General features: G+C 38.5%; 1 protein-coding gene across 1 annotated transcript in view; it reads left to right on the forward strand.

The window, feature by feature from the left end:
* Positions 1-11122, forward strand: part of MKX (mohawk homeobox) — a gene marked incomplete at both ends in the record, with an annotated part of 80666 nt that extends 69544 nt beyond the window's left edge. Inside the window, 2 exons of the mRNA XM_080668017.1 lie at positions 10804-10831; positions 10936-11122. Coding sequence (XP_080524143.1) covers positions 10804-10831; positions 10936-11122 — 215 coding nt within the window. The remainder of the gene's footprint in view (positions 1-10803; positions 10832-10935) is intronic.
* Between the last annotated feature and the right edge of the window lie 4283 nt (positions 11123-15405).

The following is a 15405-nucleotide window of genomic DNA, read 5'->3' on the forward strand; positions in this document are numbered from 1 at the left end:
AAGTATGTATTTTTTGGTGTCCCGCAGAATTTCAGTAATTAGGTTATGTGTGCCATTAGATGAAAAAAGTTGAAAATCACTGAATTAGCCCATGGTAAAACGTGTTTCCTCGCATGCGGTTTCACTTAAAGTCGCAGTTTCCAAGAACCTATCCAGAAGAACTTCCTGTATATCATTTAATCCTCACAGCAACCTGGGGAAGTATATGTACTCATTATCCCCACTTTATAGCTAAAGACTTAGATACAGTGTGCATAAATAATTTTCCCAAGGTCATCTAAACTAGCGAGTCAGCTAACTATTGTCCTATGGTCCTAAGGCACATCTGTGCCTTATACAAATTATTGTACAAAAAGGTGGTTTTGAGCTATAAAATGTGCTTTATTTTCTCCCCAAACATATCACCTTGTTAGGTTTAAGGAAATTATCTCCCACTTTTTTTCTAGATCTTTTGTATTTTAAACTTAGGTGATGATAGGGGACTATGATCTGCATGCCATCAGAGTTCAACAAATGGTTTGGGATGTAGATCCCTTGGCAAAATTTAGAGTGGAACCCTCTGGCAAGATTTAAAGTAGAGAGGGGTTATTTGGTATTCTCTTGGTCAAAACAGGTCATCATAAATCTCTCGACTAAGTATTCTTGGACCTCCGCCCACAGCCAAGGCAAGTCAAGGCATTTACATCTTTATGCCTGTTCCTTTTTAACTTATCCTGCCCTTCAGAGCCATAAACTTTCCAAATTTCATTTCAAAGCTCTCCCCTCCCCAGTTTAGACTTTAAATGACTGTTTCTGAAATTAAAAGCAGAAAATCACAGAACCTTTAAATGTAGAAATGTGTGAACATAGAACAGCAACATGCCAAGTACAATTTTAACATTTTAAGTGTATTAAGAAAATTTAAATGTATTTAAACTGTAGAAGAAGGCCTAGTAATATTATGCACCTTATGTCTAAAATATGTTGGTTTTTTTCTATTAATAAATGCAGCAAATGAACTGTGAGTAGGGAAACGGCCATTTGCTACTCTTTGGAAAGATCCAAGAAAGTTGCAAACATCATCTCTTATTGTGTCATTTCTGGTGTTTATGCAGTCAGACAGGTTTAACATTAAGATCTCCTAGTCTGAAGTGTCATTTATAGAGATGGTAATCTGAGGAATTTGAAAAGTATGGCAATAATGTGAGCCATTTTAAAGATGCACGGCAGTTCGTATATCAAAGGATGGTTTTTCAGAGATACGGAAGACCTTGTCAAATACATGGATAGAGCCAGACTTTCCAGCTAATTTCTAGATTGTTAGAAATGCCTTTTTTCTTTATTTAAATGGTCTTTTTGCTGAATAAAATTATATCATAATTTTGTAATTTAACACTATTCAACTATATATTTATTAAATAAGTCAACCTTCTAGAACTGCAGTGTAGCAGCTAAAAGTTGAACTCAAGAAAAACAGCCTTCATTAAGCTTCAGCTAAGAATCAGAGTAAGTCCATTCAATTTTCAGAACTAGTGCCCCAACTTGCATGTACAAAGGAATGCTTTTATAAACAATTAATGCCCCTTGCAACACACAGGCACACAGAAGTTACTCATACATAGTTAAGAAGTTATTTTTCTGAGACTTTGGCTAAAACCTGAGATTTCATGGATGAGACATTTTGAGGAACATCTCCAATATTCTCCTTGAGAAAATGAAGTAACAAAATCCATTAGGTACTTAAAATTAATAGTGCATTTTGTCTTGGCATGTTGTGGTGCTTTGGCACAAAATAGTGCCAGAAAGCTTTTTTTTATCTTTGAAGATGATAGATTCTGCACACTTAATTCATTGATCTGAGTCATCTTTACATAACGGTTTTCATATTAAATCACTGGACAATACAAAATTTTCTGGTGACTGCAATCAACCCCATATTCTAAATATAAAAAAATAAAGTAAGAGAGAAGGCTAACTTTCTTTTATTTTACAGGATTTATATAGTACTAAATATATGGGCTCAAACTGTCTTTTACAAAATATTAAATCAGATGGTCTTTATAACAAGCCTAAGGGCCTACTATTATTAGCCCCATTTTATAGGGGAGAAAGTCGAGCAGCTGGCCAGCTTTCACACAGTGTGTGGTAAAGCAAGAGGTCAACTCCTGCTGTCTGGTACCAGGGTCTGGGCTCCAACCACTGCACTACACTGCCTCATGCCTCACACCAGACCACACTTGTAATTTGTAGTGATGAGCTAATAATAGAAGCAAGAATATTTAACATTTCCAGCCCTCCTTCTGGTCACTCACCAGTAATTGCCTCCCCATAGACCTCATTCTAATCTTCAAAGTGAAGTTTCAGACTGAATATGTTAGACTTTGGAAAGGTGGAGCCTTTGAGATCACAGAGGGACAATCCTTGTAGATGGACTATAGAGAGTAACTTAACATCAAGAATATTTACAAACTGTCGAATCTCAGAGGGAAGGCAAGGGAGGGTGGGTGGGTAGGAAGAGATCAACCGAAGAACTTGTATGCATATATGCATAACCCATGGGCATAGACAATAGGGTGGTGAAGGCGGGGAGGGAGGAGAGGGCGGGGGTGGGGGGCTAGAAGAAGTTAATGGTTGGGAGGGGGGAATGGGAATATATGTAATACTTTCAACAATAAAGGTTTTTTAAAAAGAACCTATATATATATAAGCCTAAGTGACAGTTTGACTGTTCGACTGTTCGACCAGTAGCTATGACACACACTGACCACCAGGGGGCAGACACTCAACACACAGGCATGGAAACATGGAACAGACTAGTAAATCTCAGAGGGAAGTGGGGAAAGGGGAGGGTTGGAAGAGATTAACCAAAGATTTTACATGCATACTAGAGGCCCGGTGCACAGATTTGTACACTGGTAGGGTCCCTTGGCCTGGCCTGCGGGGACCGGGCTGAAACTGGCAGTCTGACATCCCCTGAGGGCTCCCGGATTGCGAGAGGGCACAGGCCAGGCCAAGGAACCCCACCAGTGCACAAATCTGTGCACCAGGCCTCTAGTATTTAATATATTTTGTGAAAAAGCTTGAAAGTAAAGTTGAGACATTACAATTGGTTGGTACTGTACTTATTTGAAAAGTTTCTTTAACTTATAAATTCCATTGCCTACACCTTAAGTCCTCCAGCCCAGATGGATGAGGTCAGAATCAGTGTGCATTTTATCTGAACAAAGGTACAGCTGGGGCTTAATAAGGAGCCACCAGCCTCCAGCTCTTATGCTCCGCATAATGAGGAAAGCCATCGAAACCATAACTCCCTAACTGACAAGGAACCAAGCAGCACTCTCACACGTTTACCCACAGACATGGGTATTCCTGGAACAATAAAGATGTTCTGCTGTTGGTGGTATTGATGGAAATATGACCTATCCTGGAAGCTTCCAGATGCCAATTTTACCCTATTCCTGACCAGGGGACTCTTCGCTATTGGTCCAAAATAGAAAAGTGTGGTTTTTATTTTTATTTTGTAACAGGAGATAGAAGGGATGGTGCCTTGACAGAAAGGCAGCTAAAGGTGGCATCCTGTAGATCCTGGACATCTGGGCATCATTAGCTGTGGAGGGGCCAGCCCACAGGAGAGGTAGTAGAAAGGAAAAGAATCTTTGGCCAGAGGGGGGAAGTCATGGCTGGAGGAAAAACTGGCTTAATTTTTGGAAAAGATTTTTCTTTGAAATGATTTTGGAAGCCATTCATTCTTTAAGGGCCCAGGATAAATAGTTTAGCTAGTATGTTACAGAAGGAAAAAAATACTAGATCCATCCATGAAGATGAGATGGATTTCATTGTATAATTCTCACTATTCAGAAAGCTTGCAAAGATCCCCCATCTCAAGGCTCACAGAACTCAGGCTCCAATAACTCTTCTAAAAGCAGTAACCCTGACATTCACTAAGCTTTAGTTGCAACCTCTTCCTGTCATGTGAAGATTTCAAGTGGAACTCATTTTTTTGGTCAGTGAAACTGGAAGAAGCAGCTTAGTCATCAATAGGTAAGTGTTATGGATTATTGTTTTTTTCCCCTTCCTTTTTGGGAAAAATCACTTATAATGATTTATCTTTACTCATTCAAAAGCTCTAACTACTTAAAGAGAGGGTAACCACAAAATGTCCTTTAAAAGTGTTGCAGCAATAGCTGTCTAGAAGTTATTTAGAAGTAATTCACTGCTAAGAAAAAAATGACTATACAGATATCACATCTGTTAAAATGTCATTCTAACTAAAGTGTGAAAAGGAGCTCAAGAGAGCTTATTTAGAGTCCTTATTCTGTGATTTGGACAGATATTTTGATATTAAAGGTTAAATTATAAGGCAAAAAGTCTTTTTGTATCTCTAGGGTCTAAAATACTAGTAAAAAGAACAAAAAGGTGTTTAATAAGTTTTTGATAGGTTATCATTCCACAGACTTTCTATGTAAACAATGCATTGGGCTTTGTCAGGGTCCTTGAAAGTGACTTTAGCAACTGAGATCACTTGGATAAAGGAATGCAGCAGCGAAAACATGGCCTTCAGAGTCTGATGACTGGGAGAAAGTCTCACAATTCCTATTGCCTGCAACTGAGTCCTTTGCGAGTTTCTGGACTCCTCTAAACTACAGCATCATCCTATATAATAAAAGGATAATATGCAAATTGACCCTAATGGTGGAACAACCAGGAAAGACCCGTCACTATGATGTGCACTGACCACCAGGGGGCAGACACTCAACGTGGGAGCTGCCCCCTGTTGGTCAGTGTGCTCCCACAGGGAGCCAGGCTGATAGCTGCAAATGCAGCGGCGGTGGCAGGAGCCTCTCCTGCCTCCTTGGCAGCACTAAGGGTGTCTGACTGTGGCTCCCAGGCTGCCAGAGGGATGTCGGACTGCCAGCTTAGGCCCAATCCCCTGGGGAGCGGGCCTAAGCCAGCAGGTGGACATCCCCCGAGGGGTCCTGGACTGCTAGAGGGCACAGGCCAGGCTGAGGGACCCCCCCCCTCCCAGTTGCACAAATTTTCATGCACCGGGCCTCTAGTTTGTAAATAAGGACCATGATACTCTTTTGCAGGGATATTGTAAGCATTTAACTAGAGATAACAGTTGTAGAATACCTGGCATGAGAATAAGCATTCAATCAATATTAGTAATTGTTGTTTTAAAGATAACCCCTTTTTGTATCATTGGAGTCTCTCAGTATTCACATTTACATTAGATGATGCTGGACTTTGAATTCTTTCAAGCTGTTTTTATTTTACAGGCAAAAACCACTGTCACATCAAGAAAGGCCAAATGGTAGATTATTATCTTATTTATTAATAAAGGGTAATGCTAAAATAGTTCAGTGAAAAAAAGCTAGTTATAAAACATATACAGAATTGCTCCATTTAAAAATGTATACAAACTTGCTTGAAACACCATATATCTAAATATTAATATCAGTTATCCTTAAAATGTCCTTTATTTTTTCTTTTACACTTTCCTTCAGATTTTCTGAAGTGAACCTGTCTTTTCTTATTAGAGAAAAACAACATATGATATTTTTAAAAGGAATGGAAGGTAGAGTCACAATGGATCCAATCTGTAGGTGTGTGCGAGGCCAGGCTGGATCTACTGTGTGTGAAAGTAGAGAGAGACCCTAGTAATGGGCAGCAGGGAAACTGCAATCACTCGGTCCATTTGGTGTAAGGTTCTATGAATTTGGAGCCATCGGTATTTCAGAATCTTCAGGCTCTACTCATCAGAGCCTGGTGTTTTATCTCACTTGTTCTAAGTATGCAACTGTTCAAGAAACCAATCTGGTGTCTTGGGGGCTCTTGGGACCCCTGAGATCAGAAACACACTAAACTCTGGCTGTCCACACCTGCTGTCACCAGTCACGGCCCCTGAACTGACCCAAGTGCGAGGAAACACAGTTGTCAAACATCTGGAACTCTGACTTGCTCTATTTTAATTTAGGAAAACATATTGTATGATTTTTAAATTATTTAATTAAAAAATACTCATATTCTCGCCCTGGCCAGTTTGGCTAGGTAATTAGAGCATCGACCCTGAGACTGAAGGGTTGCAGGTTTGATTCTGGGCAAGGGCATGTACCTCAGTTGCAGGCTCAATCTCCAGCCCCAGTAAGGGGATGGATGGGGAGGCAACCAATCGATGTGACTCTCTCATTTCGATGTTTGTCTCTGTCTCTCCTTCTCCCTCCCACTCTCTCTAAAAATCCATGGGGGAAAAAATATCCTCGGGTGAATATTAAACAAAAAAATAAAAAATAATTTAAAAATACACATATTCTTAATCATACTTAATTTTATTTACATTTTAGTGGGTATGAGTAATATTTTGTGGAACATTTAAAAACTTCCCGACTTTAGAGCTTATTGATTAAATTGGAAAAAATGGTCATATTTTTGTCTCTTTTTATGCCTATAACTCCTATTTCAAGAATATATATCAGAATTAATGTGTTTCTAAATTGGCATTTATCAAAATGAATGAACACTTTGCCCGCAGAGCTTTGTGCTTACCTATCTTGAGTTGCAGTAGATCTGGATTCTCCGTATAATTCATTCTCTACTTAACTTTATAAGGAAACACATGTCCAAACCAAGGATGGCCCCACTTTAAGTTTCAACATGGTTTGGGTTTTATAATGTTCAAGATTTTCCTAACAACGCACCTCTTTTTTTTTTTACTTTCCTTTTCATTTTTTGGTCTTAAAACACGCTCTTTTGGCTGGTTGAATAAGTTGTTACTGCCAACCAGTTGCTTTTATGGTAATTGACAGCATAGCTGATTTTTGGAACCTTAGAATCTAAAAGGCATTTTAGCCCAGACTTTGCAGAGGCTGAGCCAGGCTCCTTGCAGAGTGAGAGCTGCAGCTGAGCGGAATGCAGGGGGCAGTCAGACGGAAGCCTGCGCATGTTAATTAGCAGCAGCGAAACGTCTGCTCTAGCTCAGACGGATGGGTGCCCTCTTTTCAGCAGCATTCAGAATCCTTCCTTCTCCTGTCAGATTGAGCTACTGGGTGCCACTTCTGGAGAGGAGGTGGTGAGACCACATGTCGGAAGTGGGCAGAAGTGGCATAAGCCCCTGAGCACTGGTGAAGGGTCAACACCCACCACTCCTTAAATACTGACAATTGACTAATAAGGCACAAAATACTTGAACAAGATGAGAGCCAGCAAGTTTAAACTTCAAAGGAAAAGAGCATAAGAAAAATAAATCCTTATATTTAATACAATTATTTAATGTGATAGTGAATTGTGTATTTTCTGAGTTCTCTACAAATGATATCAGTTCTCTAAAATTCCTGGGGCACTTCCCCAGATTGTACCTCAGCGTAACAAATAGAAAAAAAAAAATTTCCCAAAGTCCCAGATCTTTATAGCTCTTTGCTTACCTACGAAAGAACAAATGTTTCTGAGTGAAAGGGCCCCTGTTTTCTATCTTTCTTCTGATAGCATTGGAAACTAGAAACACTGCACTGCAGGAGGTGGCTCTCAGATGCATAATATCCTAGGGACAACCGGCAGCTCCCCAATAACAGCAGCAGGAAAGCATGCCCTTTTAACACCAATTTAGGTTTTGAACCAAAACCACTCTGGACAAAGAGATGACCCCGCCCCCCTTCCCCCCCCCCCCCCCCCGCCCCCCGAAAGCTGTGGTAGTCAGCTTTCTCTTGTTGGTTTGAAATGTTTGACATAGAGCTTTGTTACATGCTATTTAGTATTAACTATTGACAAAGAATCAAAATGTTTCTTCTATAATTACTTTTTAAAAATATATATTTTATTGATTTTTTACAAGAGGAAGGGAGAGGGATAGAGAATTAGAAACATCAATGAGAGAGAAACATTGATCAGCTGCCTCCTGCACATCCCCTACTGGGGATGTGCCCACAACCAAGGTACATGCTCTTGACCGGAATCGAACCTGGGACCCTTCAGTCCGCAGGTTGATGCTCTATCCACTGAGCCAAACCGGTTAGGGCTCTACATTACTTTTTATGAAGATTTTTCTTCTGTTTCTGGGAAAGAAACCTGATTCCATACCTAAGGACACTGCTGGTGCCCATCTGCCTTAGAAATGAAATACAGGATTCAGTCTTTGGAATACTGCCGAGTACATTGTTGAAATTTGTGAAACTAATTAGGAATACCCGAGTGGGAAGTGGAGTCTGTGTTTTTACACTTCAAAGGTATTTTCATAGGCACCAAACTGTAAAACACACATACCCAAAGAGTAAGCAGAATTTTATAATCTCACAGTTGGCTGCAGTAAACTTGTTTCTCGGTGGCACAAGTTCAAGGAGGCAGCCACAGGGAGTACAGACGTTCAGGGGACTGCGGGACCTGCAGCTTCACTCTTCGTCTCAACTAGAAGCTCTCCTTGAACCTTAGCAGTGAATTACATGCTCCCTTTCCACAGACAGTCTCCATTCATTTCTGATATTTCTGGGCTCTGTAACCCATTACCTATTTGACAGCCACAGGAGTCCTTCTTGTCTGTGCAAAAAGTGCTCTCAGGTTGGCCATTCAGGTGGGGAGTCTGATTCTGGCCCTTCGTGTATGCGAGACTGCTTGGTTTGTGAGCCAGAGCATCAATTACATGGTCTTTTCTAAATTATGTTTTGTTATTTCCCTAATGTTATTTAAGCTTCATGGAACTTATTCTGCTTTTGCCAAGTCTTTCCAGTGAATAAATATCTCCACAACCTATTGCTTCACTCTGGCAACAGAATTGTTGCAATTTGTGGGCAAAATTGAGCAAAGGCCTGACTTTCCCCACCCCCTCTGTAAAATGTCTAATGTGCTGGCCGACCTTCTTCCTCTTACACAAAGGCCTTGACTTGTTCTGTGTTCTGGTAGCGCCTTGTCTCTGTCAGTACTGAGGAAAGATTTATAGAGAACAGTACTAAGCAAAGACATAACAGAGACATGCTGTCCACAGAGTCACTCGTACTAAATACATTAAGATACAAAGTGCTTAGAATAGTGCCTGGCACATAGGAAGTGATCTTGAACTAGAATTATCAGTTGTGTGAGTTAACACTAGTCATTCTTTTCCTCCATTTATTTACATGAGTAATTTTGTAATTCCAAAAGCAGCACAAGTGTAACTAATCATTCAGGTCTGCCTAATAGGAGCCAGAAGATTCAGAGGCTGAGCATCCAATGGCTCATGGATCTGATTATTTCTCCAAAGGATCTCTAAAACGAAAGGAGACCAAAGGAACTAACAACAGTTCTTAATCCATTTTGGGTCAGACATGCATTATCCCATTTATTCTTCCTAACAACCTTATCATTTATTCACTAAATGCTTTTGTTTTGTTTTTTTGTTTGTTGTTGTTTGTTTGTTTGTTTGTTTTAAGCTCCCAGGGTGAAAGATTACACAGAGTTCTCAGTGACCCAGAATGGTCTCCCTGTGAGGCCTGACTTAGGATATATTAATAGGCTTTCCACATTTTTTCCTTCATAAAGGGCATCAAAGTTTAGCTGCCTTAGCTACATGGCTATGTGATTATATTCTCTTGACCACATCTTCCCTGGGAATTTTTGCCCTGGTTGGACTATATTATGGTCATGTTGTTGTTTTTCTGCATAGCCAATCTAGCCTTAAACATTGCAGGGGGAATAAATTGCCTTCAGAAGTATTAGGTTGGGGGTGGTAAAACAAAGGGAAAGGGCCTAAGAAGAAACAGCTTTCCAAAGGTCCTCGAGCTAGAAGAGGGCCCTGAGCACACATTGTGTTTTTCGTGTCTCCTGTGTGTGGCACAGTGCCTCATTCTGTAGCTGCTTGGTAATGTGGCTGTTGATGATGGTGGTGACTTAACCACTGTCTAGTTTTGGAGTCTCATAGGCTAAGGGGGAGTCCCAACCCCACTCCTTTGTCCCTACTTCCCTGTCATGCTGGTAGCCTCTCTTTCCCTCTATCTGTCTACTTTTGTGTTGCCAATTCGTTTAGCCAGAGGAGCGACCCAAAGATCAAGATCAAGATCAAGAACCTGCTTTGTCTCTCTTTATATTGATGTGGTACCGGTCGACATTAGTGTTCTGAGTGAGGGAGCAGCAGGAAGAGGAGTTCTTTCGGAGACTGGTTCCTGCTGATTGGAATATGCCAGGGACTCCTGTGTTGCTGTCAGCATTGGGTCTGTTACTCCTTTGCTTACTAGCCTGAGGGAACCAGCTGCCAGTGCTTTTTCAAAGATGGAGGTTTGATTCCTTTGAAATCATAGAATATTGAGCCAGTGGCACCCGGAGACCTTCTAGGAACACTCCCATTTTATAGTTGAGGAACTTTCACCCTAAATGTTGTGGGGCAGCAAAATCTGGCCAAGGGTACATGGCGGTTTAGTGGTGGGTGGAACCAGCACCAGGACCAGAACGTCGCGACATCGTTCTCCTCCTTGTGAAAAGGCCCAATTTATTTGAATAAATTAACCTTAGACTATTTTATGTCTGTGAAAGCTACTTTTTATTCTTTATTACTTGTCCTTATCATATGCCTGCTTCTATGTAAAGATTTTTTTTTTGCATTTTAATTTAAATTACTTTTATATTTGTTAAAAAAAACTACAACCTTATTTTTTTGTTGTTAATCCTCATCAAAGGGTATGTTTTCCATTAATTTTTAGAGAGTGGAAGTGAGGGACAGAGGAAGGAGAGAGAGAGAGAGAGAGAATCATCAATGTGAGAGATCAACCATATTTTCTGATGAACTTTTATTCCTGGTAATTCATGATGAAACTCCTGAGATTAAATGAGAAAGAAAAGTAATTGAATTTCTGCTTTTCTTTACAGACACTCTGGAAAATGGATCCAATAACAGGTGAGCAATAGGTTTTGATTTGTTGTTTGTACTTTTCAGTGTTGCCATTTTCTGTGTAGCCGCAGTGAGTTTGATCATTTTCTTTTTGTTTTGTTTCAATCCAGTGCAGCTAATAGGAAGGGGCTGAGCAAGGATGACACATACTGGAAGGAGATCAATGCTGCTATGGCCTTAACGAATCTCGCACAAGGAAAAGACAGACTGCAGGGAACCGCCAGCTGCATCATCCAGAAGTCGTCACATATAGCGGAAGTGAAGACAGTCAAGGTGCCCCTGGTCCAGCAGTTCTGACAGTCTGCACTTTGCAGACCAGTGGCTGTCCTTCACACAGAGTTTTCTCACAAATCCTCATGTTGAGAGCTGAAGCAGGAGTGATAATGGCTCCCTTTGAAATGTCTTCTTATTTTTAAATATCCTAAATATTTCATTTAGTTGCTTCTATAAAAGACATATAAATTATAAAAACCCTCATTTTAATCAAAAATATTAACTTATTTTATATTATTCAAACTATGTATACAATGTCTGCATTGCCATCACAGTAAGTGCCTTGCTTCCTGAAAATAAGCTACAACGTGGGCACAGCAGAGCAGCTATGCCTCAAAATGACAACGCCATAATGCTTATTAGTCTCTGTGTGTCATTCCAGATGGACCTGACCATTCCAGGACTGAAACCATAATTGCCAAAAGCCCTTGAAATATATTCAATAATTCACATGTGAAAACTTGGAAATCCATTCTGCCCAAAGGAAATGTTCCTTTAAGAAAAATTTCTGCGGTACTTAAAATTGTTCAGTGTTCTTTGCAGAGTGACAGTAAGACATTTATGCATTTATCGTGCCTGCATATCTGATACGTTATAAACTTTCAAAATGAAAGGTGCGGTGATCACATAATGCGTAAAGTTAAGAAGAATCTCAATGAGTAGGTTGTGATCAGAAAAGCTTTTTCCATGCACTGCTGGAAAATACATGCCCTTTAGAGTTAATTTGGATTTTCTTTTTCTCAAGTTTTGCTGAAGTTTTAAAAAAAATTTATTATATAGATAACTCAATATTTTCCTGTGTAGAAGTAAACTTATTGTTTAATTTTAAAATATAAACTTGTTTGCTATTTTTGTAATGGAAATTGTTTTTCTTAAGGAATGGCTGAAAAAAACTTCTATTTGGTTCATTTCAAATTACAATTGCTGATGAGAAATTTATTTTGCAATGAGAACAAGATAATGAAAGAAATGAATCTCTGTTTATATATATATGTACATATATATATATACATATAAAATTGATTTTTAAATTTAAAACATATGAATAATAAAATAAACAGTCTCTAAATTTTGCCAAGTAGGACTTTAAGTAAAAATTAAGTGAAATTGTGCATTAAAAGAAAGAACATTTTGTTTCTAAATTAGGCTATCATTGAGTGAGAATAATCAATATGAAGAAAGAAGAATATCTTTTATAATCAAACAATAATATTCAAATAAGCTTGAAACTTGAATAAAAGTGGAGACACCAAATATAACAGAGATGTAAAAAGGATTTCACTCTTTCATGGGGAAGTTTTTATGTGTATGTAATATATTTTGTAATTTTTTTTTAACTGGAAAGCATTTTTGTGAGTGTGAATGAGAGCCAGTAGTGCAGCCATGTGGTGACATTTTTTATTTTATCTTGCAAAATGCTTTTAAAACCAAAGGCTGCTCTAGTCCATATGTGGACAGTATCAATCTTGTCATAAATTGTAGGACACTTTTTCATGTAACATAGCATTTGGGGATTGGGTTTATTTAGTGTATGAAAATAATTTGATATAAAAATATTTTGTACATATTTTTACTTTGTTTTCTAAATTGTTGTTTTCAGTAAAAATAAGTGCAACGCAAGATATGTAAGTTATGACTGTATGATCAGATGAAGTATGCGTTCTTTTGGTTTACATCCTTAAGTAGTTTTTTACATTATAAAAAACTTTTTAATCTTTGTAAAACAATTTTGTCAAAATGGGATCATATCAATGAAAACTAAAGACAAGTACTTCACTCTTTTTCATACTATTATAAGTTATTCTGGTATTAAATATTTTAATAAATTGTTTTGTTTTGACATATTCCAGTTAGATGAATGGATGCTGGTTGTTTTTATTTGAATTGGTTATAACTCATTGTTGCCATTTTTTAAAAAAGAAATCAGCAAATTTGTTCGATATTATAAACTATGGATGACAAGCCAATATAGAATGGCTACTCATATGTGTGTGTTTTTTTACATACCAAAGTTTGGAATCTGGCCTATAAATATATCAAGAAGATTTTATAATTAGCACATCCTTGGCAATATCTCCAATTGCAAGTACTTTTCATTTCTTTCTCTTGCTGCTTAACATTTTCTGGAAACCAAAGTCCCCCCAATCCTATAGAAGAATCTTGAACCATGCTGAGCCAGCAGTTAAAAATGTAATTCATAATTTATGTTGCAGAGAAATAGAATTACCTCTATGCTTTGTTTTGCCATGTGTAATCATTTTAATAAAATTAATAACTGCCAAGAGTTCTTGACAGATTTAAAATAAAAGTTAATTTCTAGACCTCAATGATCATATGAATTTTGTTTTTCTTTGAGAGTTGACCAGGTGGAGAAAGAAATAGAACAGAAGGGCCCATTATATGCCGTAATTTTCCTTAGGTTACTAAGGGATGTGATATGGGAGCACCGCATTGGTGTTAGGTTTGATTTCATCACCTCAGACCACCAACCCACCTTCTCAGAGCTGAGGAAAAGAAAGTGTGCTTCTGTTAAAATACATTTAAAATGAACGTTTTCATTAAATACCTTCTTTCGGTAGCTAATACAACAAGCATTATTTCTGTGTGCTTTGTCCTGGAGAGAACCTGGGCCTCGAGGCTAGACAGGTCTACGTTGAATCCCAGCACTGCCACTCATTACTGTGAGATCCAGACTCAGTCCCTCTTGGCTCCAGTTTCTTTATCTGCAAAGTGAGAGGAATGAGGTAAACCTTGTAGAATTTGCTACAAACTTTAGAGATAATATGTAATATATAAAGTGCCTGCCACAGTGCCTGGAATTTTTAAATAGGTGTTCAATAAATGGTATTATTACATAATTATAATTCCTCAATATAGGGTTTAGATCCAAGAAAACAGAAATATAAATAGCACATGAGATATGGGCAGTTTAAATAAGAGCCTTGGGAAAGGAAAGCTATCTGACATGAGAGACTGCAATGAAACAGTGAAAGTTGGTATCAAAGTTAGAAAGACGAGCAAGGAAGATCATTTTATCATTAGTTTGAACTTTCTGGAAAAAGCATAAAGTAGGACAAAGAGAAGAACAGACATGCCAATAGAAAACACAGCATGTACAAGAGCTTCCTTCATTCAGATCAACACGAATTGCTTTTCCCTCTAATCGTCTTGCTCCATCCTCCTGTTTAAGATGACTGAGAACTCAAGCCACTATCTGTATTCTCTGCCCACTGCAAGTAGCGATGTTTAATGAACAGTGGCAACAGCCATGGTCTCCTTTTAAACTCAGCCAGCTCAATGCCATAATATCATGCAAATAAACACAGAAAATAAGAGCAAGTCACCCAGACTCTTCCGTTTGGGGCGCTTAGGCTGGCCATGCCTTGGAAGGCAGTGTGGAGTGGTGGTCAGGACTTGGCTGGTACAGCCTGGCATTGCCTCTGCACTTCTTAGTGACTTTGGGGCATAAACATAAGTCTCCTCTACCTAGAGTTTACATCTATAAAATTGGATCTATGAAATCCACCTCTCCAAAGATATGCAGACTAAGTAAGACAGATATAAAAGTGTTTTGCACACTGCATGGTACTGTACAACTGTTAACAATTATTAATGTATTCCAGATGCTCTGAAAGGTCTAATATCCCATAATTTTTGGCAATATAAACTGTGGTTTCCATGAAGCATATAGGACCCCTCGATTTTGTCAAAAACATGTTATGATCTACCATTTGGGGCCTTTTTGAGCACAAGGCGTCTTTGGTCCTGTACTTCTTTGAAACAGTTATAATCAGAATTAGATGACTGATTGTAACACTGCAGGTAAAGTGTTCTAACTTCACCACTTTCTAGCTTTGAGATGTATCTTAGAGATGGACTAAACATTTGGTTTGGGAGGTGTGTATATTGCCCATAATAAATTTTTTTTTTAAGATGAGAAAACCAGATTTCTGAGTTTGGAAAAACATGCTCATGTGTTTTTACATCTTTACACAAATGACTCCATGGAAATTCATGTAAAGGTTGTCTCAATAAGTCTTCTGAAATAAATTTTATCCCAAAGCCAGTTTCTGGAAATTTGATCTGCAGTGAGTCCAATTTGACTTGTATTCATTACTTTTAAACAAAATTTTAAATTTTAATTCATGGTTTTAAAAAGTATAAATGTAACTTATGCTAGTTTGTAGAAAAGTGTAGGCAGTATAACAGAGCACAAGATAAAAATCTCCTTGCCCTATCTCTCCCTGATCCCAGTTCCATAGCCCAAAGATAACCATGGCTAACAGTGGCTTGTGTATACTTCCAAA

Source organism: Plecotus auritus (genome assembly GCF_963455305.1).
Source record: "Plecotus auritus genome assembly, chromosome: 1".
Lineage (NCBI taxonomy): Eukaryota > Metazoa > Chordata > Mammalia > Chiroptera > Vespertilionidae > Plecotus > Plecotus auritus.